This window comes from Piliocolobus tephrosceles, chromosome 2, assembly GCF_002776525.5.
Source record: "Piliocolobus tephrosceles isolate RC106 chromosome 2, ASM277652v3, whole genome shotgun sequence".
Lineage (NCBI taxonomy): Eukaryota > Metazoa > Chordata > Mammalia > Primates > Cercopithecidae > Piliocolobus > Piliocolobus tephrosceles.
Genome location: NC_045435.1, coordinates 179,199,286 through 179,227,091, shown reverse-complemented (window position 1 = coordinate 179,227,091; position 27,806 = coordinate 179,199,286). Strand labels below are relative to the sequence as shown.

At 42.4% G+C, this 27,806-nt stretch overlaps 1 protein-coding gene across 1 annotated transcript in view; it reads left to right on the top strand.

The window, feature by feature from the left end:
- The first annotated feature begins 2,968 nt into the window (after nucleotides 1-2,968).
- Nucleotides 2,969-27,806, top strand: part of SUSD5 (sushi domain containing 5) — a 66,971-nt gene continuing 42,133 nt past the window's right edge. Inside the window, exons 1-3 of the mRNA XM_023214671.2 lie at nucleotides 2,969-3,087; nucleotides 7,712-7,889; nucleotides 14,316-14,434. Of these exons, the coding sequence (XP_023070439.2) occupies nucleotides 2,976-3,087; nucleotides 7,712-7,889; nucleotides 14,316-14,434 (409 nt within the window). The 5' untranslated portion in view covers nucleotides 2,969-2,975. The remainder of the gene's footprint in view (nucleotides 3,088-7,711; nucleotides 7,890-14,315; nucleotides 14,435-27,806) is intronic.

Sequence of the window (27,806 nt, the reverse complement as noted above, 5' to 3'; positions counted from 1 at the left end):
TGTTTTGTACTTTTAGTAGAGATGGGGTTTCACCATGTCAGCCAGGATGGTCTCAATCTCCTGACCTTTTGATCCGCCCACCTCCCAAAGTGCTGGGATTAAAGGCGTGAGCCACCACACTCGGCCTTCTATTAAACCTTTTTTATTTTTTAGGGCAAGGACTGAAATTCCAATTTTTAAAGTATTTGTTACTGAAGTATAAGTATTCAATGACATGCAAAGATTTAAAGTGTACAGTTTAGGGATGTTTGACAAACATATACACTCACGTGACCACCATCATCACTTCAGATGTTCCCTTGTGTTCCCTTTCCGTCAAGGCAACCACTGTGTTGACTGTTGTCACCACAGATTAGTTTTGTCCTGTCTTGAACTTCATATAAATGGAATTACACAGTAGGAATTGTTTTGTGTAAGGCTTCTTTCACTCTGTATGCTATCCTTGAGATTCATTCATGTGTTCAGTGGTTCATTCAGTAGTGCATTCCTGTTATTGTTGAACAGTATTCCATTGTGTGAATATGACAGTTTTTCTATTCATCTGTTGATATCTGACGTGCTTCCAGTTTTTGATCATTGCAAATAAAGCTGCTACGAACAGTTGTGCACAAATGTTTTTGTAAATATAGGTTCTCATTCTTTTGGATATACTCCTAGGAGAGGAATTTCTGGGTCCTAAGGCAGGTATATGTTCAAATGAAACAGCCAGTCTTCTAAAGCAACCATACCAATTACCCTTAGAGCATGCCATCTCCTCACATCAAAACAGGCCAAGACAATTGTGAATAAACATAATCTTCAAAATGTCAGTAGAATTAAGTACTAATACCCAATTGACTTTTAAAAATGTTACTAGGCAAAGTTCCTGAATGAGTTGGTAGCTCTGGCAGGTATCTTCTGATCCCTCCCCTCTGTTCTCAGCACTAACCAGGCTTTAAAATGTCCCCTGCAGTCCAAACATGTGACGACTCACTCCTTAGGTTACCAGCTAACTGTTAAAAGGGAAGGAGCTGGCCGGGCGTGGTGGCTCATGCCTGTAATCCCAGCACTTTGGGAGGCCGAGGTCAGTGGATCACGAAGTCAAGAGATCGAGACCATCTGGCCAACATGGTGAAACCCTATCTCTACTAAAACTACAAAAATTAGCTGGACATGGTGGCGCACACCTGTAGTCCCAGCTACTTGGGAGGCTGAGGCAGAAGAATCGCTTGAACCTAGGAGGCAGAGGTTGCAGTGAGCCAAGATCAAGCCACTGCACTCCAGCCTGGCCAGAGTGAGACTCCGTGTCAAAAAAAAAAAAAAAAAAAAAAAGAGGGAAGGAGCTAAGTAAATTCATTTATACTTGTCAGGCCTCACTGCATTTAACACCTCACTGCATTAATAGCTACCACGCCTGGCTAATTTTTGTATTTTTGTAAAGATAGAAATTTCACCATGTTGGCCAGGCTGATCTCCAACTCCTGACCTCAGGTGACCGGTCGGCCTCTGCCTCCCAAAGTGCTGGGATTACAGGTGTGGGTCACTGTGTCCGGCCAGTATTTGTATTTTGAAAGCAAAGTTTAATTATCCAAAAGAATTACTCACTAATAGTAGCCCTTGTAGTTGATGGGAAGTAATAAGGAGAGAAGAAATCTTTTCGATACATTTTGACAATTAATGTAAGCTGAAAAATGACACCTGTAGTAAATCAGATGTGGATTGAAATCCAAGTTCTTACCGTGAAAAGAAAGTAAATTCTTTCAATGTCTGTGTCCTGGTTCATTCAATGAGGATAATCATCTGCGCCTTTAGCATCAATCACTTATTCAATTGTAAGTATGTTTTATTTAAGTGTGAACATTTTTAGGACAGATTCCAGCCACATTCAGGGTCTAGCACAGGGGCAGGCATGTTGTGGACACTGATTAGATGTTTGCTGACCCATACATGAATATAAAAGGGATTTGCAAATTGTAGAGCACCACGCATGCCTCAGTTATAACAATACTTACCTTTATTACTCCACCTATGAAGAAAGCAAGTTCTTCTCTCACTGGAAGTGCTGGTGGTGGGGAGACAGGCTGGAGGCGAGCAGGAAGAAGGAATGAAGTCAAACAGGGACCCCTGCAGCAGAATACGTTGGGACACTTAGTTAGAATGTAGATTCCCAGACCAGACCGATAGAGTCCGAATCTCAGACCCTTTCGAGGTCAAACAGCCCTGATTTGGGAGGTGGGTGGTAATGGTGACAACCTCATTAGTGCTCTTACTGCTCCTTGAGAAATACTAGTACCGGGCAAAGTGGTGAAGGAAGCGTTCCTGAAGCTGTCCTTTCCTCAGTGACTCTCAAACTACGCTTTTAGGAAAATTTCGCTATTCCACGCGTTTCACACCTTAGAGTGACGGTGGTAGGTAAGTTAGATTTTCCTCTCTTCATTAAAAAAAAAAAAAAAAAAAAAGTGGTGGTGGGGAGGGGGAGAAGGCCAGCTGAAAAGTAGAGGCCGAGGACAGAGTTAGACACCCGTTTTCTAACAGTCCTGCCGGAGGGGCTCGGCCTCTCAGACTGCGTCACCTTTTCGCCAAGGGTCCCCAAGACGGGCGGGGGCTCCTTGAGGCCGGCTCGCTACTCTCCCCGCCTCCCTGCGCCCTCACCCTCCGCCCCGCTGAGCCCCCGGAGCGCGCGGTCCGGCGCAGCCCCTTTTGGCACCGAGGTTTCCAGGTGCCCGGCGCGAAGGCGGAGCCGGGTTACAGCCGCCTCCTCGGCGCCACAGAGAAGACCCCCGGGAGTTCGGCTGCCCAGGCGCTCCGGCTCCGCGTCCCGAGCCTCCCCCGGCTCTCCGCGCTCCTCCCTCTCGGCGCGCCCGGCGCGAAGCCTGCGATTCGCGAGCCGAGCGCAGAGCGCAGAGCCGAGTGGCGCACGCTGGGCAGTGGCCTGGGCAACCCCAAGCGCAGCCAGAGCCCTCACCCGAGCCCGCTGGCCCGCGCACTCCCGGACCATGACTGCCGAGGGACCCAGCCCGCCTGCCCGTTGGCGCAGCCGCCTGCCCGGGCTCTGGGCGGCGGCGCTGCTCCTGCTCGGTCTGCCGCGCCTTTCGGTGCGGGCGGATGGTGAGTGTGCGGGAGGCGGCGGGGCGGGGGGTGGAGCGTGGGTTCCGGGCAGGGAAGGCGTAGCTCGCCGGGGCTGCGCCGTCTGACCAGCCTGGCAAGCGGCAAGCGCAAGTCTGAGAGGAACGAGCGAGCGGCGGTCCTGGGACCCGGCATCCCTCTCCTGGCCCACCAAGTCTCCTCGTGCCCGTGCGCCCAAACGCCCGCCTGGTGCCTGGACCTCCCTTAGTGCCGAGCGCTCAGGTCCCGCAGTCCCGCCGCTGGCTTTCCTAAGGTCTCCAAGAAAGCTCAAATGAAATCACCTCTAAGGTACCCTAGAACCTCCTCTGCTAAGGAGTGATTTTCCGCAGTCCCTCAGTTTCTCAACGTCTATTTAATGTGCCCCCGAGGACACCGCCGATGGTTAGAAAACTCCCTCGGATATTTTGGCTTCGTCCAGGAAGACGTGAAAGATACGTGGGAATCAACGAAGCAAAGAGAGAGAGAGAAGAATAGCCTGGGCAGAGGGAATAGCACGTGCAAAGGCTGTGACAGGAAAAACGGGACAAATGATAAAGCAAAGTACCTGGAGGACAGGGGACGCCTTGAGACTTGAGGTAGAGAAATGGGCAAGGGCCAGATTATGGCAGGTTCTCTGAGAATTTATCCACTTTTTGTTTGTTCGCTTGTTTTTTGAGCCTGAATTTAGCTTTTAATACTTGCCCTAGAATGAGCAGGATTGGGAGCTCTGTATCCATTCCGTTTTGAAAAGCTAATTCAGCTGTGTTTTCCTATTGGAACAAAATCCCGCTGACATGGTACAGGAGCATCTGAAGGAAGCAAGCTTAAAACCAGCAGTTCTCACACCCATGAGGGAGTTATAGCTTAGGACGAATTAGATTGATAAAAGAGAAAAGCCCTCCGTCGATTTAGGATGCGTTGTATATTTTAAAATGTGATTCTTGTTTAGCCAAAGATATTGGGTGCAACTAGAAGACACGAAAAAAAAAAAAAAAAAAAAAGAAAAGAAAAGAAAAGAAAAAAAAAAGCATGGTTGTCAGGGAAAGGGGAAAGCCAAGGAAAAAACCCTCTAGGTCTTAGAGTTTTTAGTGCTCTCTGTTGTAAGTGCAGGCTTGAAAAACTCTTCTTTCCTAATTAAGGATGAATGTCTTATTTCTCCATATCCTCAGAGACTATGGTAGAGACAAAACATTTTTAACTTTGAAGGCTGTTAGTAACCACTGTTAATTTTTTAAATTGACATGTATTTCACATAAAATTTGTCATTTTAAAATGTACAGTTAAGTGGGTTTTAGTACATTCATTATGTCGTGAAAACCATGGTTTGCATGCATCTAATTCCGGAACGTTTCCATCACCCCCGAAAGAATCCCATACCTACTAGCAGTCTACTGATAATTCTTCACTGTAGTGTTTTTTGACTGACTTTGAACCATGAAAATTAAGCTGATTTTAAAGAATGCAAGTAGAATAAATTGGAGCTAATATTAACTTTTGAACAAGATATATTGTGCCAATTTTAATTCCTTTTAAATAAATATTTTTGTCATCCTTAAGGTTTTAGAGTTCCACCCCATTATAACTGTTTAAGTGGAATGCCATGTGGATAAGGATCAATATTTTGTGCCTCTCTAGCTTGATACGGGTCATAGAATATTAAAGGCAGAAATGTCACTGGTCAAAGAGAAAGTAAGGACAACACCAGCGGACATGATTCTTTGTTACTGCTTGCCAGAAATGATTCCTTTTCTTCATTCTCCTTCCTTTTCTTTCCCCACTTCCTCGGTGGACAATTATAGGTATACTTCCTTTAAAGAAACTCAATTTTCTGAGCCCCAACATTTATACTAAAACCAGGAAGAGTTATAAGCTATATTATCAAAGGATTCTTTTTGGTACTAAATTCTTAACTACCACCAGTTCCTACATTTAGTTATTTGTGTGCTATGGTGATGGGAGGAAGAAGAAGAAATGCTCAGCTTAAGTATGATGAATTACAGATATTTGAAGAGATAGATTTGGAGAGAAACTATTTCTAAAAACATGTCATCTGTGTAAGGATGGTCTTTGAAATTGTGTGCGTGGGCAGAATCCTAAGGAACAATTTTACAGCAAGAAGACCTAGAACTGAACCTGGAGTGAGGGAAGCTGGTTTGGGATTATTGAATCTGTGTTCATGAAATATATTGGCCTGTAATTTTCATTTTTTATAATGTCTTTGCCAAGTGTTGATATCAAACTTATGATGGTTCCTAAACCAAATTGGAAAGTTGTTTCCTCTTTAACTCTCTGAAAGGGTTTCTGCGGGTGAGGACGTTTGTTTGTTTGTTTGTTTTGGTGTGAGGTCATCTGTGTCTGAAGGTTTTCTTGTAGAAAGATTTTAAATAATAAATTTAATTTCTTTGGTAGATAAAGAAATATTCAGATTTTAAAATTAATTTTGTGTCAATATTGCTAAGTTTTGTTTTTTAAAGTTTTTCCCCCACTTCATCTAGATTGTCTAATGTGGCATATGCAATGTAATAATTTCTAATTATCACTTCGGGGTCCACAGGATCTGTAGTGATGTTCCCTTTCATTCTTGATATTGGTGATTTGTGTTTTTGCTATTGGTAATTTGTGTTTTCTTTTTTTGTCTTGATCGGTCATACTAGGGGTTTATCCATTTTATTATTCTTTTGAAAAAAGCAACTTTTGGCTTTGTTTTCTCGACTGTATGTCTGCTTTCCATTTTATTGATTTCTGCTCTATCTGTATTATTTCCTCCTCCTACTTTAGAAGGTTTGATTTTGTGGGACTTTTGGGTTAGTTTTTTGAGCTAGAAACTTAGATCATTGATTCTCAACCATACTTTTTTTATATTAATAATATGAGTTCTGAGGCTATAAATTTCTCTTAAACTACTTTAGTTTCTCCATAAGTTTTTGGCCCTTGAATTGACATGTTTTATTTCAGTTGTGATTTCTTCTTTGAACACAGTTTATTTAGAAGTATATTTTGTAATTTCTCACAAGGGGATTTTCCTAGTTATTGCTTTGTTACTGATAGGCAGTATAACCAAGTGATTGAAATCACTAACAGGGAGCTTACTGCCTGATTTTGTATCTCTGCTGTGTGATCTTGGACAACTATTAATACTAAACCTTAACTATAAAATGAGGATGATAATACCACATATATCATAGAGTTGTCATAAGGATTAATATAATGAGTATTTGTAAAGCAATTTGAACATCTGGCCCATAGTAAACACTACGTAAGTGTTTCATATATAAAATCAGTGATTTTAGCTTTGTTGTAGTCTAAAAAGCATGCTTTGTATGATTTTTGTCTTTTGAGGTTTTTTTAGATTTGCTTTATAGCTCAGTATTTAATCAGTGTTACAAATATTCTGTGTGTGCCTAAAATGAATGTGTATTCTGTAGTTTGGTATGCAGTACTGCACATAGGTTCTTACATCAAGAGTGCTAATTTTGTTTTCTGTTTAACAATTACTGAGAGGGACAGTAGTTTAAAATTTCCTCAAGGATTGAATTTTTTTGTTTTTCCTTGTAGTTTTGTTGATATTACCTTTTTATAGTTAAATGTAGGAGTACCAGTCACCTATGGATATGTTTGTTTAATTTTTTGTATTGTTATTATAACTTTTGGTTCCAAAGCTGGGGAATTATTATATTTGTTATAATAATTTTGCAAGTAGATGGCTTGTCTTAGTCTTTTGCAAGCAGATGACTTGTGTCTTAGCTGTGTCTTAGTCTAATAACTGATGTATTATGAAAAATTTGGTGACAGATGTAAGTAAAGGGTCTCATTCTAAGTAGGTGTTTTCTCCCCTGCCTTTACCTTAACTTGATAGGGCCACCCAAGGCCTTGTTTCCTTCCTCCAGGAGGCTCCTGGGGACCTCAGCGCTCCCTCTGGTACCATGGTTTTCTTGCCTAAAATTCTCATCTGCTTTCAGCCTGGGCTTTCACCTCGGCCTGAATTCATGTTCCCATCCCCCCATTGATCACACATTCTTTAAGGCCCACTACATGTCCATACATTAATGTGCTTAGGAAGCCAAGGTGTACCAGACATCATCCCTGTTTTCTTGTCCAGTAGGAGAGAAGTACAGCAGACGCAAATGAATGTATTGTGAAAGGGGCCTGGTAATATACTAAGGCAAGGACAGAGAGAAGGGAAGCAACCTGTTGTATAGGGGGTCATCCTAGGGCTGAGGGAGGCAGAAGAAAGCAGAGCTGAGGCCTAAATCAGTGCCTTAGACATCAAGTGATCTAACTTAGGGAAGCCTAGGACACTGAGCCTTGACACATGATATTTGTAAAACACCATTTTAAAAGAAAGATTTGAAGGACTTTTCCAGATCGACACGCCAGAGCAGATGGTTAATTTTGAAAGAAAAAAAAAAAAAAAGAAGAGCAAAAAAAGAAAAAAAAAAAGGATGAAAATGCTAGTGTAATTATCATCACCTGATCCCAGGGATGGTGTGCAATGTGGTAGTTGCTGCACTTGGAACTTCAGGCAAGGATTGCAATTCTAACTGGCGTCTGCCAGAGGATGAGTTTGCTGAGACTAACCTCTCATGGATCCTGAAATCCACATGTGTTTGTGCTTGTCCCCACACAGGAAAGCTCTTTGTGCTGGAGTCTCAGAATGGCTCTCAGGGCCTAGAACTGGAGGCTGCTCGGCTTTCCTGCAAGAGCAGGGGTGCTCACCTGGTGTCTGCAGACGAGCTGCGGAGAGTGGTACAGGATTGCTCCTTTGCGGTGTGTGCCACTGGCTGGTTAGCAGATGGCACTCTAGGGTAAGTCAAGCGAGCACTCCTTTTCCAATTCACCCCAATTGCACCACCAAGGCTTATATAGGGCTCAGTAATTGTTCTGTTGAGATACCAGTACAGAGAAAGTACAGTGGGCAGTAGCCTCCAGTGTGTTCAGGTTTTGTTTTGTTTTGTGTGAGATGGAGTCTAGCTCTGTTGCCCAGGTTGGAGTGCAATGGTGCAATTCTAGGCTCACTGCCACCTCCACCTCCCGGGTTCAAGTGATTCTCCTGCCTCAGCCTCCCGACTAGCTAAGATTACAGGCGTGTGCCACCATGCCCAGTTAATTTTTGTATTTTTAGTAGAGGTGGGGTTTCACCATATTGGCCAGGCTTGTCTCAAACTCCTTACCTCAGGTGATCCACCTGCCTCGGCCTCCCAAAGTGTGAGCCACCACGCCTGGCGTGTGTTCATGTTTTGAGTTTGCTTATAAAAGCATTTTTCTGGAGTTCTGTCAGAATTCTTTTATCCCCTTACTTTGTTATGTTGAATTTTCTTTTTTTGTTTTAGACATAGGGTCTCACTCTGTCAACCAGGCTGGAGTGCTGTGGCATGGTTACAGCTCACTGCAGCCTCAACCTCCTGGGCTCTAATGTTTCTCCTGCCTCAGCCTTCTGTAGCTAAGACTACAGGCATGTGCCACCACACCTAGCTAATTGTTTATTTTTATTTTTTGTAGAGATAGAAAATGCTTGCTATGTTGCCCAGGCTGGTCTTGAACTCTGACCTCAAGCAATCCTCCTGCGTTGGCTTCCCAAAGTTCTGGGATTACAAGCGTGAGCCACCCTGCTTAGCCTTGAATTATTATTATTATTATTTTTTTTTTGAGATGGAGTCTTGCTCTGTCGCCCAGGCTGGAGTGCAGTGGCCGGAAATTTTTTTAAGTAATAAAAATAATACATGCTTATTGCAAAAATTTCAAATAATGCATATATATATACAAAGTACAAAGCAAGTTTCTCTCTTCTTCTCCACCTCACAGATAATGACTATTAACTGTTTGGTATACATTCTTTATCCCTTTTTTCTGTGGACACTCATCTACATATATATATAGGAATATGGCATGGAGGTTTTAAAATATGGCCACAATTTTTTTCACACCACTGGCATCAACAGGTGTGTTTGCCTCTATAGCAAAAGTGAGATTACTTGACTTCTGAAGTTAGGCTGGAAAAATCCATGCTGCATCTGTCTAGATTTCTGGGGACACTCACTTTTGTAGCCTTGAGATGCCATGAGGAGTCTGACTGTGCTGAGATGGGTGTGCTGTGAGAAAGGCCAGATCACATGGAAATATCTCCATTAGGGGCTCTTGCCAACAGCCCTAACCAATGTCCTAGCCCGTGGCCAGCATTAACTGCCAAAAATGTGAATGAAGATGCCTCTAGGTGATTCTAGCCCCAGCCATTGAGTTATTGTCAGCCTATGAGTCTTGCCAGCTCAGCCCCTAGACCTTATATGCAAGACAAGCCATTCCTGCTGTGGCTATCTGAGTTCCTTTAGAGAAGTAATTGTTATGGCCAGCTAGGAGAAATCTTTCCAATAGTGCTGAAACCTGCTTGGTTTTAAATTTTTATTAATTTATTAATTTTTTTGTAGAAACGAAGTCTTGCCATATTGCTCAGGCTGGTCTCAAACTCCTGGGCTCAAGCAGTCCTCTGGCTTTCATCTCCCAAAGTGATGGGTTTACAGGTGTGAGCCACCATGCCTGGCCTAATTTTATTTTTTAAATTGACAGATAATAATTGTATATGTTCATGGAGTACGTAGTGATGTTTTGACACACATAATGGAGAGTGATCAGATCAGGGTAATTAGCATGTCTGTCATCTCAAATATTTAGCATTTCTTTTTTGCTGGGAACATTCAATATCCTCTTCTAACTGTTTGAAATGATATGTTATTGTTAACTACGGCCATCCTAGAGTCGCATAGAACACTAGAACTTAGAACACTCATTGGTGAAAGGATAGTATCTTCAATAAATGGTGCTGGGAAAATGGGATATCTATATGCAGAAGAATAAAACTAGACCGCCACCTCTCACCTCATATAAAAATCAACTCAAAATGGATTATAGACCGAAATGTAAGACCCAAAACTGTAAAACTACTAGAAGAAAACATAGGAGGAATGCTTCAGGATATTGGTTTGGGAAAATATTTTAGTAAGATCTCAGACAAGATCTCAGAAACACAGGCAGCAAAAGCAGAAATAAACAAACACTTCATTAGTCATGCTCAGAGAAGGCAGGAGCCTCTTCACTCTTTCCTTCATGCCACAGGAAATGTGAAAGCAAACAAGGCACCAAGGACTACTTTGGTAGATGATTATCCTAAGATGTCTGGCTGGCAAGTGGCCATGGAAAACATAGACAGCCATGCTGACTCATGTCTCCAAATGTGTCAAGTATGAAGCAGCAACTGAATAAAGGGACAACTGAGGCTACATCCAAAGCCTTTTGGTGAATCTGGAACTGTGGTCCTCTCTGCCTTACGTTTTATATCCACGCTCTTGAATAGACAAAATATACCCTGTGCACGCATTTCCATAATGTAGTCAAGCAGGAATATTTTTTCATAGTTCTGTTACTATAACATTTCATCAGATAACCAGAGTATTCACAGATTCTGAAGAGACAGCTTGCAACTAGGTTTAGGTCTCTCAGGCATTGTATGCCAGGACTGGACGGTTAGAAAGGTCCATCTTCTGTGGGTTTACTGGAAAGTGTTAAGGCGTATTAGTGGATCTCTGCAGGCTGAAATGATATTACCTTACAAAGAAAACATACAGCTGGGTGCAGTGGCTCATGCCTGTAATCCTAGCATTTTGGGAGGCCACGGCGGGTGGATTAGATTAATTGTGGTCAGGAGTTCAAGACCAGCCCGGCCAATTTGGCGAAACCCAGTCGGTACTAAAAATACAAAACTTAGCTGGGCATGGTGGAGTGCGCCTGTAGTCCCAGCTACTCGGGAGGCTGAGGCAGGAGAATCACTTGAACCAGGGAGACAGAGGTTGCAGTGAGCCGAGATGGCACCATTGAACTCCAGCCTGTGCAACAGAGCTAGACTCCATCTCAAAATAAATAATGAAAGAAAGAAAATAAAGAAAATATACTTGTTATATTTACTACACAATGTATTAAAAATAGTTTTTCTATCCCTTTTTTATTTTTTTAAATATATTACTCTCTTTTCACCATTCCTATTCAATATCCTTTCATTTTAATTTTCTGGAAACAAGCATCTGACCATTAGTATGTCCATTCCACTGTGGGCCTTTCCTGCATAGTTCTCCACTCCCTCACCACACACTGAGAAGCGATGATTAAATATGTGGTGCATCTTGTAATTGATGGCATAGTAGACATCTAGCACATCTGCCCTATATCTCTATGAATTTATGTTGAGTGTACACGTAAATCCAGAGAATGATAAAGGCCTAGAGTGATGAATTTAGACTTTTGGGCCACTTGTCTCCTGGAAACTTTTGCAGATTCCCTAAAGGGTGACTAAAGAGCTGAATAGCAGTTTTAATAGCCACATGGGACTAGGAGGATGGAGATTTGAATTCACCTTCTGTGTAGGAGGGTACCCAGTGAGTCATTTTGCTTTGGGTTGGGACCTTGCAGGGCTATGCCCTAAGGGTAAGCTGGACACAGTACGCTGTACAGTGAACTGGATGCAGGCCCTCCTGGGAGAAGCAGCACATCTTCAAATACTCTATAGCCATGAATTTGGATTGAGATGACCCTGAATTTCCAGTGCTCCAGATATCTAGGAGAATCAAATAAAAATTATCTTTTGAGGGAGATAGTATCCTAGACCTCAATTTATTTCAACAAACAATTTAGCCAATGTAAGATTTGTCTCACAATATAAAATAACTAGGTGCGTGAGGAGACAAGGCAAGTAGAATAAAATTCAGAAGAAACAATAGGTAATAGAAACTCCAGACATTAGGATTAGTAGATGCAGACTTTAAAATAACTATCCTTGACATGTTCAAAGATATAAAAGATGAGAAGGAGAATTTTGGCAGAGGGTGGAAACTGTAAAAATAACTAAATGGAAACTCTAGACATGAAAAATTCAGTAACTAAAATTAAGAAATTAATGGATAGACCTAATAGCTGATTAAAAAGAGCCAAAGAGGGCTGGGCATGGTGGTGCATGCCTGTAGTCCCAGCCACTTGGGAGGCTGAGGCAGGAGGCTCACTTGAGCCAAGGAGTTCAAAGTTTAAATACAGTCTAGACAACATAGTGAGACCTTGTCTCAAAAAGAAAGAAAAGAAAAGAAAAAAAAAGAAAACAAAGAAAGAAGAGAGAGAAAGAGAAAGAAAAGAAGGAAGGAAGGAGAAAGAAGAAAGAAGAAGAAAGAGAGAGAGAGAAAGAAAGAAGAAAGAAAGGAAGAAAGAAAGAAAGAAAGAAAGAAAGAAAGAAAGAAAGAAAGAAAAGAAAGAGAAAGAAAGGAAAGAAAGAAAGACTTTTAAAAAAAGAGCCAAAGAGAGGATTAGTGAACTGGAAAATACTTCAGAGGAGGATATCCAGAATCAATAACAGAGGGAAAAGGATGAAAAATTATACAACAAAGGGTAAAAGACAAAGAAGATGCAATATAATTTGAATTATAAAAGGAGAAGAGAAAGAAAAAAGAAAATAGAAAAAAAGTAATATGAAAATGATCCACAATTGAAGAAAAACATCCAGACACAGACTCAAGAATCACTGCAAAGCTCAAGTAAGACAAATACAAAGAAGTTCACAGCTAGGCACATCATGGTAAGACTGGAAGAATCATATATGAAGAAAAGAATATTTTTAAAAATTAAAAATGCTGAGATTGTCTTTAAAGGAGGAACAATAAACTGACAATGAAAGGCCAAAGACTTTTGATATTTTGAAGGTACAGAAAGAAAATTACTGCTAACCTAGAATTTTATCCCCCAATGAAAAATATCTCCCAATAATAAAGGTGAGATAAAGAAATTTTTAGACAGATGAAAGGTGAGAGAATTCATTGCATCCAATCTGCACTTAAACAAGTGCTCTTCAGGCAGGAGGAAAATATTGCATGAGGAAGACTAGAGAGGCAAAAAGGAATAAATGGAAGGAGTAAATATGTGGACCAATTGAAATTATGTAATTGTCTGAAGCAGTAATAGTAACACTGGATGCTAAAAAATGATTTATATAAGTGGGAAGTGTTTTAAGTGTATTCATATGTAGTGTTTTAAGTATTTCAAGTTGTATTATTAGGGACAATGATAAAAGTAATATTACATTTCAATAAGTCAAAGAAGTTGTAACTTCTGGGTACCACTGAAGAAAATAGTGAAAGGATATTTAACTTCCAAATCAATACAGAGAAAAAAGAGAATATTCCCTCCAAAAATGAAGAAGAATTCAGATAATCCAAAGTGGGAAAAAAGAAAGAAGAGGAAAGGAAGAGAGAATGGGCAGAACTAATAAAAAGCAGATTTAAATTAGATTGATGATTAAATTAAGTATAAGTAGACAAGAGGCTCCAATTAGAAAACAGAGATTGTGAGATGAACTTTTAAAAATTCAAGTATTTGCTGTTTAGAAAAGATATCCTTAAATAAATTATGGGAAAAATTATAATGGAAATTATCATGTATTTAGAACTCAGTGATATTAAAAATATACATAACCGGCCGGGCGCAGTGGCTCAAGCCTGTAATCCCAGCACTTTGGGAGGCCGAGACGGGCGGATCACGAGGTCAGGAGATCGAGACCATCCTGGCTAACACGGTGAAACCCCGTCTCTACTAAAAATACAAAAACTAGCTGGGCGAGGTGGCAGGCGCCTGTAGTCCCAGCTACTCCGGAGGCTGAGGCAGGAGAATGGCATAAACCCGGGAGGCAGAGCTTGCAGTGAGCTGAGATCCGGCCACTGCACTCCAGTCCAGGCGACAGAGCGAGACTCCGCCTCAAAAAAAAAAAAATATATATATATATATATACATAACCAAACTCATGGGGTGCTGCCAAAACTATAGAAGGAAATCTAAAACATTAAATGTTTGTTAGAAAAGGAAGAAAGCTGAAGGCTCATGAACTAAAGAGCTAAAGAAATTTGAAGAACAGCAAAATAAGAGAAAAAAGAGCAGAATTTTATGAAATAAAAACCAACATAATCTGGAAGAGATCAACAATATATTGCCTTTGAAACTCGAATTGATCCCTATTACTTCAACTGAAGCATCACCGGTATTTCTGAATTTAGACTTTTTTTGCAGAAAATGTGTCCAGATTTATGCTTTTAGACAGAGCTCATGAATCAGAAAAATCTCTGCTGATTCGGAGCTGACAGCAGAAGAGAATTATTCCTTATTATTTTCAACCCGGAGTTCTCCTCACTCAGTGCCTTTTTTGTGTGTTTCAGAACAACCATGTGTAGCAAAGGAAGTGGAGAACAGCAAATCATGAGAGCTGTCGATGTGCGAATTGAGAGCAACCCAGTTCCTGGTGGCACATACAGTGCCCTTTGTATTAAGGATGAAGGTCAGTGCCAGAGTCTTCCTAAAGGTGCTGGAGGGTGTGCTCTTGGGGGTTGCTATATTAGGTTGGTTTCTCTAGAAGAAAACCTTGAAGTGAGGATTTACTAGACATGGTTTATCAGAAAGTCTTCCAAAGAAAAGCCAATAGTACGGTGGGGAAGTGGACAAGACAGGGAAGGGGGTCAAGCATCGGTGCAATATTGAGTGAAATTCACTGTGGTGGTGAGGTGCCGGGTAACTTTGGCTCAGTCACTCAGGAAACCCCTGGAGATAGTGTATGTATGTAACCCCAGTTTTTCCAACTGGGGTGAGGGAGCTGGAGTAGTTATACCACACCTGTCAGGCATGGGTGAAGGCTTGCTTTAGGAGATATAAATTCCCAGGTTCTTCTGTTTTTCGCGTGTGCACAGGCAAAAGGTTCCAGTGGCCTGAGTGCCACATTCCAACAAAGAGGCGAAGGTGCCTACCAGGAGTCCCTGTGCATGGGAATGGTAAAAGTGTCTAGAGAATGTGGGCAGAGCCCTAGCAGCATCTGATACAGCTGCTGATGTTCAAAGCTTGCCCTCCAGTCTCTCTTCATATTGGACAGTACGCTAAAAAGAAAATAATATCTTTTTCCCAAAAAGGAAATGTATAGGATTTAGGAAACTGTTCACAGTAAGGAAAATTCAAATTCCTATTAGGAAATCAGCTGAGTGGTGAGGAGAAAATCCTAAAGAAGCCTCAAGGGCAGCATTTTGTATGCACCAAATAAGTACACCTCTGTTATCAGAAACACATGTGGTTGAAAAAGGAATATTCATGTGAATAGGGAGGGGGAAGCAAGCTTCTTACTAATCGGTCATAGAAACGAGCACAGGTTCTTCTTGGCTGCACACTGGACTCATCGTGGGGGTGTTAAAAAATACTGATGCCTCAGTGCCAGCGCTAAAGATTCCGATTTAAATGTTCTGGGTTTTTTAAAACTCCCCTGTGATTTCAATATGCAGCCCAGGTTGAGAACTCCTTCTGTAATGCAGTGTTTCCCAGACTCCCCTGATAGTGTGAAATACCAGAAGAACTTGTTGAAAATACAAATCATCTGACTGCATCCCAGAAGCACCAAATCCTTATCTCCAGCAAAGGGGTCAGAGGAGTTGGTAAAAGTAAGAGTCATGGTGATCCCTAAGGGCCTTCTGCTCTGGGGTCCCTGTCTAGGAAGGGCTCTGCATCTGCTGGTTTCTATGGAAGGGAGTTGGGAGAGTCTCCTGTCATCATTGACCCAATCAAGCAACTGAGAGATGTGACTTGGTTTTCAGAAAATCCAGGGAGAGCAGTATCTGTCGTTTATTTTTTTTCTTAAAACACACACACACATACACACACATTAGTAAATTTTTTATTTTTATTTATTTACTTATTTTGAGACGCAGTCTTACTCTTGTCGCCCAGGCTGTAGTGCAATGGTGTGATCTCAGCTCACTGCAACCTCTGCCTTCCGGGTTCATGCGATTCTCCTGCCTCAGCCTCCTGAGTAGCTGGGATTACAGGTGCGTGTGCCACCACGCCTGGCTAATTTTTGAATTTTTATTAGAGACGGGGTTTCACCATGTTGGTCAGGCTGGTCTTGAACTCCTAACCTCAGGTGATCCGCCCGCCTTGGCTTCCCAACATGCTGGGAGTACTGCGTCTGGCCCACATTAGTAAATTTAAATAATCTTTTAAATTCTAAACATAAACAGAGGGTCATATCCCTGAGGGAGACAGGACAGAGCCAGAAGAAAAACAGGACAACCTTTTTTCTTCAGTAATGTCAAAGAAATACATAGGGCTTCTGAGTCTTATTTCTTTCTCCAATAAACAAGATATATTGGTTAGCTTTTGCTAGCTAACATATCACCCCAAATGTAGTGGCTTAAGACAGCAACTATTTATTTAGCTTACAATTTTGTGAACCACCACTTTGGCTGCTTTTCTGCCGGTCTTGGTGGGACTTCTTCATAAGTCTGTGGTCAGCTGCTGTTAGCTAGGTACGCTTGCTTCTAGGAGTTGGCTGGCCCTTGGCTTGGGTGACAAGGGCAACTGAACCATGTGTTTCTCCTCACCCAAGAGGCCAACCTGGGCTTTCCACCTCACAGACCATCGAGCAAGTTATGTGTATGCAAGTGTGTGCCCCTTTTGCCCACAACTGTAGTGCACGAAGTCAGAGGTTGAGAACATCCATTCATGTCCTATAGGACACCAAAGTCAACGTCATGATAGTGACTCCAGATTTGAGTCATGGACAACTCAATATATATGATACATTACACTCAGAGGAACATATTGATTCAGTGATTCATTTTTTGCATATTCCTTCCAAAAATGTGTAACTGAATCTAATCACAAGGAAACATTAACCGAACTCAAATTGAAGAACATCCTACTCTTTTTTAAAAAATGTCAAGAATAAGAAAGGCTAAGCAACTGTTCTAGATTAAGATAGACCAAAAAGTCTTGTCAATGAAATGCAATTCGTGATCCTGGATTGTATCCTGAACTAGGAAAAAATAGTTATAGTTGATGAAATTTGAATATGGATCATGAATTAAATAATAGTATTGTATCAACATTTAAATTTTCTGATTTGGATAACTGTACTGTAGTTATATAAGAGAATATCCTTGTTTTTAGAAATGCACACCAAAGTTTTTAGGGACAAAGGGACATCATATCTACAACTTACTCTCCAATGGTTCAAAAAAGAATTGTAGATACACATATATACATATTCACATATATATATGTATACACACATGTATGCATGTGTGTGTGTGGTATGGAGAGAGGAAAAGAGAGAAGAGAATGATAAAGCAAACGGGAAAATGAAAACACATTGGTGAACCTGCATAAAGGGTGGGTTCCTTGCTTTTATAATGTTTATATAACTTTGAAATTATATAAAAATTTAAAATCTCAAAAAGCTCAGGCCATAGCCAGATGGAGTGGCACATGCCTGTAATCCCAGCCACTCGGGAGGTTGAGGCATGAAAATCACTTTAACTCGGGAGGTGGAGGTTGCGGTGAGCTGAGATCACATCACTGCACTCCATCTTGGGCGACAGAGCAAGACTGTCTGAAGAAAGGAAAAAAAAAAAAAAAGAAAACCGAACAAACAAAGCAAAAAGCTCAGGCCGGGCATGGTGGCTTATGCCTGTAGTCCCAACACTTTGGAGGACAACTTGAGCCCAGAAGCTTGAGACCAGCCTGGGCAACATAGCAAGATACGTATATATATACGTATGTGAATATGTATATATGTGTGTATCTATAATTTTTTTGAACCGTTGGAGAGTAAGTTGTGCATATGATACCCCTTTGTCCCTAAAAACCATCTCTTCAAAAAGTAAAAAAATTCGCCAGGCATGGTGGCGCACCCTGTATTCCCAGCTACTCTGGAGGCTGAGGCGAGAGGATCTCTGGAATTCAGGGGTTTGAGGCTGCAGTGAGCTATGATCATGCCACTGCACTCCAGCCTGAGCAACAGACTAAGTCCCTATGTCTCTCTCAGACAACAACAACAACAACAAATGGTCTACATACTCCTCCAAAAACAGCAAAAACAACAGCAGCAGACAAAAATAAACCTAAGACACAAAATAACACTGAGTCATGGGGAGCCGGTTGGAGAGAGCCAGTGGAACTGGAGGGTGTGGAGACCCGGGCACACCGAGGGCACGCCGCCAGAAAGCTCGGCAGCGAACTGTCCAGATGTGTTCCAGAGGCAGAGTATCTATGTTGCTGTCCGCTTTTGGGCTTCCTGAGCTCATCATGGCCGTGCGTGAGCCTAGCAGAATGGCAGGCTTTAGATGAGGCATGTGCTGAGGCTCCCGTGACACCTATTGGCATGTGTGTGAAGACTGGATGCCATTTGAAAGCAGCGGGCATTATGTGTGTGTGGTTCATCACTGTTGCAGTGCTCGAGGGCCCTGCATCCCAGAGCAGCTCGCCCTAGCCTAGCCTGGGCAAGAGCTGCACAGGGCAAGGGTTACAGGGAAGACAGGAGCCTTGGTCCTGCTCGGCCTACTTGGTGAGGAAGCTTCAGGTGAGCCATGAAGAGGACGCAGGAATGCATGCGGAGAGGGCATGAGGACTACAGGACTGTTCTCCTGGGGCCTAACAGAAAAGCAGGATGGATTCTCACAGTGACTCAGAGTTCTATCCCTGCCCCTCTGCCTTTTCTCCTTTAGAAAGAGCTTGTAAACGGCTCCTGCAGGGCCCTCCACCCTTCTCAGCAGTTGCTGCTTTTCCTCAGTAGAGCCTTTGTTGACAGCACAGTCAACAAGGGAAATCTGTTTGCTCGAGGAAGGTGCAGTGCCTTGGCGGAAGCAGAGGAGAACAGGCTGTGCTGTGAGGTTCCCGTGAGTGTAGGTGAGGTCCAGCTCAGCAGATGCCCCCGTGCAGTGTTCCTCCAAAGCTTGCCTTTTTCCCAGTGATGCTGCATGGCACTAAGCTGCTTCTCTTTGGCAAGACTGGAAGAATGAAGAGTGCTAATTTCAGAAACGGCAGACATGTGCCTCATAAAGAGCCCAGAAGGAAAACAGAGCCTGTGGAATGTTCAGGCAGCTTCCTCTTGTGTTTCTTTATAGAAATAAAGTTCATCGTGAATGTAGACTTTTCTCATTTTCCTTTCAGTATTTTTGTTTCACTGACAGTGAATTTCCAACCCTGTGGTGATCTCACTTAAACTAATAAGTGAAGTTATTTTTAACCAACTGGATTCTGATGAAATAAGCTGCCTCCACTTGGGTCTTCTGGCTTTGCTTCTCTTGGCAGCTTGTCTGTGGGGTCTGCAGCTTGGGGTCTGGAGGCTTTGATTTTCCTCTGACCCTCTGATGCCCTGAAAGCCTCCACTGAGTGTATGCTTCTGTTTCTCCTGATCTAAGACAGGTCTGGCCTTGCTTCCCTCTTCCCAGCCCACTTCACCTTCTTAGTACTGCATTCCTCCTCCCCTGCATACTTTATGATTGCCTCTATTGCCCTTAAAAACAGGAGTGAAATTATTCCCATCCTTTATGTCATTAAGAAGAAAGCTGGATGCTCCCCTGTCTTGGTGAGTGATCAGGAATTTTTGAAAGTAGCTAATTTCCGGGACTGCCTGGAGAAGGCCCGGTGTCTCAGGAATAACTTTGGGGAAATTCTCCAGCTGTAATACCACATTGGAACCAGTTAATTGCATTGGTTGGTACAGCTGATAGAGAACACTGAGTTCAGGGTCTCCCAGGGAAGTGTGAAAGCCTCTGAGCTCATTACCATGGACCTGCTGTCAGTCATTTATGTGTTCATTTATTTGTCCAGGGTCAGGCAAAGTTCAATGCTCAGACTTGTGGGTGCTTCAGATAGATGATAGATAGATGATTAGATAGATAGATAGGTAGATAGATAGATAGATAACTCCTCCCCTCTCTCAAGGAGTTAACAGTGTATCGGGATAGGTAAGAGAGGAATATTTTTCCATGACACAAAGGAGACAGGTTATTAGAGAGACTTCCTAAGCAGTGGCATTTGAGATGCATAAGTTGAGGGGATAATAGGTAGGGAAGAGAGGACAGGACATTGCAGACAGGAAGAGCAGGGGTAGCAAGGGCTAGGAGTCTAAAGATCCCAATGGCTTTGGGAGACTAGCTGTGGGTGAGCCATTGTACTAGAGCTCTGGGAGAGTGGGCTGGGTCAGCACATCCTTGGGGGCTTGAGTAGTTGTTGGGCAAGGCTGAGGTGGTTGCAGAGGGCAGCCCAAATTATTCCCACACAGTAAGCAGTGATGCCCTCTCTCCTGCCACCCACACACCCAGGCCTGGGTGGGCATCAGGTCTTGTTTTCTCAGACCTGAGGTCTTCTGCTCCAAAAATGTGGGCTAGACCAGTCCTGATACACCAATAGCCAGTTTCCACGAATGCCAAGTGTCTGGGCAGCCAGAGAAATGTTGCCAATGGGTCTTTTGGCCCCAAAGGCAGATATCTCTGTGGTGTCTTTGTGGCCTGGGGCCATGGGCACCAACAACTCAGACAGACTTCTCCACTTCTGTGCTACTCAGAAGAACTGAGGCTGTACATCTGGACCTGTCGGTGTGGTCAGGGACTCGTGGTTTGGTTTTCTGGCGTGTGGTAAATGTGAGGAGTTCAAAGGCCTTCCTTGCAGACGGATACATATGTGTCCAGGGCTGGATGTGCCCAGGGGCAGCTTTATTCTTAAGCCTCTGCTGATTTAGTGAGGGTCCACATGATCTGTGAGCATGGACTTGGAGATATCTGCCTACATGCTGTTCTACAGCAGCCTCTGGACCTGCAAGCGCCACTTAGTAACAGTCTGTTATTTGCCTTTTTAGAAAGGGCCTTCATGCTGTTCCTTCCAAGACAGGCTTTCTCGTTGTTTTCAACAACAATAAGCTAAGAATTTTCCAAATTTTTTAGTTCTGGTTCCTTTTTGCTTATCAATTCCATCTTTAAGTCATTTATTTCTTCTCAAATTTTACTGTAAGCAACAATAAAGGAGCCAGGCCAGTCCTTCAAAACTTTGCTTAGAGATTTCCTCAACCAAATATTCAATTTCGTGGCTTGCAAGTTCTACCTTCCGTAAAACCCTAGGACACAAACACAACTCAGCCAAGTTCTTTGCCATTTTATAACAAGCATTGCTTTTCTGCTGATATTCACCAACATGTTCCTCATTTCCATCTGAGACCTCATCAAAATGGCCTTTATTGTCCATCTTCCTACCAACATTCTGTCCAGAGTTATTTAGGTATTGTATAAGAAGAGGAAGACTTTCTCTACAGCTCTCTTTTCCTTCTGGGCCCTCACCAGAATTGCCCTCAATGGTCCATTCATGGCAATGTAGTCTTTTTCTAGCATGCTTGACATTGACATGGCTACCCAGCCTGGTCTCATCTCCTAAACCCGTAACACTAAGGCTGGAGAACTGGAAAATCCACAAGAGATGTGGTGCACTGCGGAGGAAGCACCTAAAACATTCTAGCACCTCAAAACTTTTCTAGCTTCTACCTGTTAATTCCAAAGCTGAATCCAGATTTTTAGGTATTTGTTACAGCAAACCCCCCACTTCTTGTTACCAATTTCTGTTTAGGCTGCTATTTAAAAATAACATAAATGGGGTAGCTGCAAATGACAGAAATATATGTCTCACAGTTCTGGAGGCAGGGAAGTCCAAGATAAGGTACTGGCAGGTTCAGTGTCTGTGAGGACCCACTTCCCAATTCACAGATAACTCTCTTCTTATGGAGCCTTCACATGGCAGAAGGGGTGAGGCAGTTCTCTGAAGTCTCTTTCATAAGGGCACTAGTCCCATTCATGAAGTTTCCACCCTCCTGGTCTGTCTTGCTCTGTCTTGTACTGCTCTAACAGAATGCCTGAGACTAGCTGATTTATAATAAACAGAAACTTATTGGCTCAAAGTTCTGGAGGTTGATGAGTCCAATATCAAGGTGCCAGCATCTAGCAAGAGCCTTCTTTACGTGGCAGAAGGTGAGAGGAACCGAACTCACCCTTTTATAATGGTACCAGTTCCACCTAGGAGGGTGGAGCCCTCCTGGCTTAATCACCTATTAAAGGTCCACCTCTTCATACTGTTACAATGGCAATTAAATTTCAACAATGAAGTTTGGAGGAGTCAAACATTCGAACCGTAGCGTGCCCTAATCGCCTCCCAAAAGTTCCACTTTCAAATAGCATCACACTGGGGATTAGGTTTCAACATACGAATTTTGGGAGGACACAGACATTCAGTCTATGGCAGAGTGACAGCTATGACATGAAAAATCTTCTAAGACATATTATGCAGGTCTCAGAATATGTGTAGTATAATCCAATTTATTCTTTAAAAAACTTATATTTGTGTATATGTGTAAACGTGTGTGTGTGTGTGTGTGTGTGTGTGAAATTTTCCCCCAAAGAAAAAAAGACATCTGAAGGAGAAACACCCTAGAAAGGGAGTAGCAGTGAGACTGAAGGGAGATGTTTATAGTTCATGCTTTATATTTTGTATATTTTGATTTTTTTAATAGTACACATGCATTATTGCATTTCTTATGTAGCTTTAAAATATCTCCCTTCTATATGTCTGTTCTCAGCCTGTCTTTTATCTTTTATTTGGGTGTTCTTGAGGCCAGGGTCTGTGCTTAGAACTGGGCCTTCTTCAATATTTTGTGTGTGCCATGTTCACACTCCTGTGTCTGCTGACTTCAGTGTCCCAGCAGTGGGTAAAATATGGGTGATTCTTCCTAACTCTCTTTCCCCCGAGTAAAAGGTTTCCTCTGCAGTGCACCACATCTCTTGTGGATTTTCCAGTCCTCTGGCCCTGTTGTGGGTCTAGGAGATGAGACCAGGCTGCATAGCCATGTCAGACAGCAGGCAGGAAAGAGCTTGGTGTGTTTGAGAAAACAGTGAACCTAGATAGTTTCAGGTGAGAGAGAGCGATCCAAGACCGGGCTGAACAGGTTGGGATAAGAGCTGGATATGCAGGGGTGAGAATATTGGATTGAATTTTTAGGAGAAACAGGAAACCACTGTAGAACCGGTTCTCAGCTAGGATGCACTTTTTGAACATTTTCTGAAAATCGTTGTGGCTGCTAGTGGTGCAGTCCAGTAGATCAGGAACCCCCAAACTTGTCCTTTATGCAAATTCCTCCAAGCCCCATGTTTATGACAAGAAAGTGAATCAGAGCTAAACCAAGGTGTCTCAAAGGAAACAACACCTGGAACACAATACTAATGCACAGTGGTTAGAACCATGGTCTCTATACCCAGAATACCTGGGCTTGAATCTTGGCTCTACCATTTACTTGCCTTGGGAATAGTATTAGAATCCATGACATAGAGCTGTCAAGAGGACAGAATAGGATAATACAAGTGAGCCACTTAGCCTAGTGCATAGCACAGAGTAACACCTCAATAAGTATGAGCTATGACTGTGATTAGTATCTAGTGCCACATAACTCTAACAACATAAAGTGATAATAATAGTACAGTTTCTTTACCTTGATGTTATACTGTTTTCAATAAATCAACCCATAATTTCTTTCAAAATAATTCAGCAAAGTTTAATATGCATATATATGTATATTTATAGTGTATACAGCTAATATGCATACAACCAAGTAATTCAATGCCTGGGTATTGATCCAGGAGAAGTGTATGACCACACAAAAATGCATACACAAATGTTCTTAGCAATTTTATCATAAAAGCCCAAAACTGGAAGCGACCCAAATGTTCATCAACTGATAAATGGATCAAAATACGTGGTATATCCATACCATGGATTAGTATTTGGCGATAAAAAGAATGAAATATTAATACGTGCAAAAACATGGATGAAGCTCTGTAACATTAAGCTAAAAGAAAAAAGTCAAACATAAAATATATATATACATACTATATTATTCCATTTGAATGAAATTCTAGAAAAGGTAAAACTACCAGTGAGAGAAAGTAGCTTAATAGTTGCTTGGGGTAGTATGGAGTAGGGCAGGGTGTCTAGGGCCAAAGGCAAGTAGAATATGGTTTATGAGAATTGTTCTATACCTTGATTGTGGTGGTGGTGGTGGTGGTTATACAATTGGATACATTTAGCAAAAATGACTAAACTGTACACTTAAGATTGATGAATTTTATTTATATAAATAATACCTTAAAACACACACAAAAAAAAACAAGAAAAAAATTATCGAGCAGCTTTACAGTTATATTCTGTAACTCCAAAATTGTGTTTTTCCAGAGTGTTCCCACAAACGTTATCTCATTTAATCAGCGAGGCAGTACTGTAGGCAGGGTGTTATCATTCTCTCTATTCAGATGAGGAAACTGAAGAACAGAGAGATTTGGTGCTTTGTCTCAAGTGACACAGCTCCTGGGAGATGCAGATGAGACCTCTCACCCATGCACCTTCCTATTCCTGTCCCCACCCATCCCAATCCTGTGCAGCAAGTCTCAAGATCCAGCTAAACCTGATGCAAACATCTCCACCACTTTTTTTTGACCCTGAGGCTGCAGCTCTAACTGTGGGCCTTGCTTCAGATTCTCAACCTCAGGAGGAAAATAGTAATAGCTAACACCTGCTATAGTACCTGTCTTGTTTTTCTAAGACCACCAGAGCCAGCACAAAAGAACCAGCAAGTAGGCAAAGGTCAGGCGCAAAACTGCAAGTTTATTTTAGTAACCTAAGGTGTGCGGGAGAAGTCTGTCGGCCTCCGGCGAAGGAGGCCGGCAGAGTCCCCCCGTGGGGCCCTCGGATGGACTTCCCACAGTCCCGACATCCCGACAGGACTGGGAAGCTGGGAAGTCCGCACAGCTCAATGGCGGAGAGCAGCTTTTCTAGGAGTGGGAGGGCAATAGGTGGGGCATGGGCGTGTCAGGGGCGTTCCGCAGGTGCGACCAGGTAAATCTTGGTCTCTTCAGATTGATGTCACCTGGCGCATGCCCAGTTGGTCTGCACCTTCCCGGGCGCCGGCTGCATTTTCCCGCACGCGGGAAGAGTTGGTGGTGAAGAAGAACCCGGAAGCGCACCATCTTGCCTCCGTTCGTCCAAACAGTACCCAGTGTTCCCACTCGTTTAATCCTCACAACAACACTGCAGGAATTTACTATTATCCAAATTTTACAGATGGATAACTGAGGCACAACAAAGTTAAGTAATTTGTCCAAAGTAAGCAGGGGAGCAAGGACTCAAACCCAGACTCTATAGGCTTTTTGTTTTCTGAGATGCTCCTTTCTTCTTAACTCTTGAATATCTTACCTTCACAGGCACTGCTGTTTGGGCCGGGATGTACGATGCTCATATTAGGGTGCCCTGCCTTCCAATTTGCTCAGTATTGTTCTTTCTTGTGCTGGTAATTATTAACCAGGGTCCTACTCATTTTCAAAAGTGTCCTTATATGGATGTTAAACTACACGGTCAGCCTACCCTGTTGACTTAGAAGAAAACTTTCCCAGGGAGCCCTGCTTACTGAAAGTAGAGAGTGCGAGAATGGTAGTGTAGTTACATGTGGATCTGTGCTTTCCCCTGCTCTCTACAGAAGTTCTTTTTTGTTAAAACGAAGATATCCTTACAGATCCAGAGACGCAGCCATTGTCTGTGTTAGGGCAAGGGGAACCTTTGTCTGTGTCAGGGAAAGGAGAACCTTCCAGCAAATCACCATTGCAAATTAAACTGATTCTTTGCTGCATTCATGGACCATAGCCCAACCCCGATAATCCGTCAGTAATCCTCCGTGTTCCCAATTCTGCTGGCTTCTTCTCACCTTGAACCAAGCCTCCATCACTGACTATTATTGCTCTGTCAATAGTGGGCAAATACAGGCTCATATCTGGTTTTATCTTTTTATGAGCATTTTGTTTTCCCCCTTTTCATGGCCCCAGGTGGCATTCAATTCCAATTTAGTCATGGTGTGGTTGGCTTCATTTGGTTTAAGGACAATGGGTATTCAATTACCATCATTACTTGAAGATCTATTCAGGGCCATGCAAAAGACCATCAGTCTCCAACTATTTATATGGGAAATGGAGCTTGTTTTTATTCAGGACCTTATTAAGTTTCAGGCATGTGGTAGGCACTGGGAAGGGCATAGGTTCATTTAATTCTAGTAACAACCCTATGAGATAAATGTCATTAGCTCCATTTTTACAGTTATAATAGATTTTTCTATTATAAATATGAATATGTGGTCATTTTAGTGGAAGTATAAAGAAAATTAAGGTCTCTCATAATCAGTCTTCCCTAATATAAGTATTTTAGCATCAGTCTTTTGTGTTCCGGACATGGTTTATTTAGTTTACTAAATTGGGATTACATGAACAACATAAAAGATTGCATTCTGTTTTTTTCTCATTTATATAGATATAGATTTATATCTCCCCATGACATTGAATATGCTTCAAAGGGTGACTCTTAATGCCTATACTAATCCATTATATGAATGTACTATAAATTAAACATTCCCTGTTATTAGATGTTTTGGTAATTCCATGGATTTCACTGTAATAAATACCACAATTGAACATCTTCATGTATATATCTTTTTACTCATCTTCAATTACTTCAGGCTCTTTTTTTAGTTTCAATTTATCTAAAACTGTGAGCCAGCAATTGCGTTAAGACCTTGTCTATTGTGCACTGCCTCAGACCTTGTCAATTACCTGCACAACAGCCATTCCCTCCCCCATCCCCAAGCAATTTCTCCCTTCCCCAAGAGAGCTGGTTGTTAATATTTAATATTTATCAGCACATCACTGATCAACTGGGGACTAAGCAAGCAGAGAAGAATTATAGGACAAGTGAAAGGAGTTTGCATTTCAGAAAGGAGGGAATTAGTTTAGGACTCAGAGCAAATAAAACCACTTGCAGCTGTTTAGAAAGTGATTATTTATTGGGAGCTGTGGTGGCTCAGGCCGGTTGCCCTGGCACTCGGGGAGACGAGGCTACGTGTTCGGGACCAACCTGGTCAACATTGATTGAAAAAAAAAAAAAAAGAAAGTGATTATTTATTGGTTTGTTTGTTTGTTTGTTTGTTTTGAGACAGAGTCTCACTCTGTCCCCCAAGCTGGAGTGCAGTGGCACAGTCTTGGGTCACTGCAACCTCCGCCTCCTGGGTTCAAGCGATTCCCCTGCCTTAGCCTCCCGGGTAGCTGGGACTACAGGTGCGCACCACCAGGCCCAGCTAATTTTTAAATTTTTAGTAGAGATGGGGTTTTGGCATGTTGGCTAGACTGGTCTTGAATTTGTGACCTCAGGTGATCCACCCACCTCGGCCTCCCCAAGTGCTGGGATTACAAGCGTGAGCCACTGTGCCCAGCTGAAAGTGATTATTTATTCTTGCCTCTGAGCTAAACAAAGAAAAAAGAAAAAAAGAAAGTGATTATTTATTAATAATTCATATTTTCATCAAGCTTTTACTCCGTATCCCTTTAGCTACCATCCCATCTCTCTCCTCCCTTTCATAGCCCTCAAAATCCTCTGCACTCATGGTCTCCGTTATCTCACCTTCCATCATTCCTTCTTCCATCCACTGCCTTCTGGTTTCCGCCTTATCACTTAAGTGGAACTCCTGTCACCAAGGCTACTGGTAGTTTCTCTGTGGCTAAATATCATGGCCATTTCTCAGCCTGCCCTTTGCTTATTGTTTCTGAAGCTTTAAGTACTTGACCACACACTTCCTTGAAACATGTTCTGCCTTGTCTTGCTCCAGGTTTTCTTTGTATATGTCTGGCTACGGTGATGTCCTTTGTGAACTCTTCTTTCTCTGCTGACTTCCTCTGGGCTCTGACCTGGCCCTCATCTCCCCTTGTAACCAATCAACCAGTGGGTTCCTCTTGCCTGCTGCTCAGATAGAGCCGGTTTATCAAGAC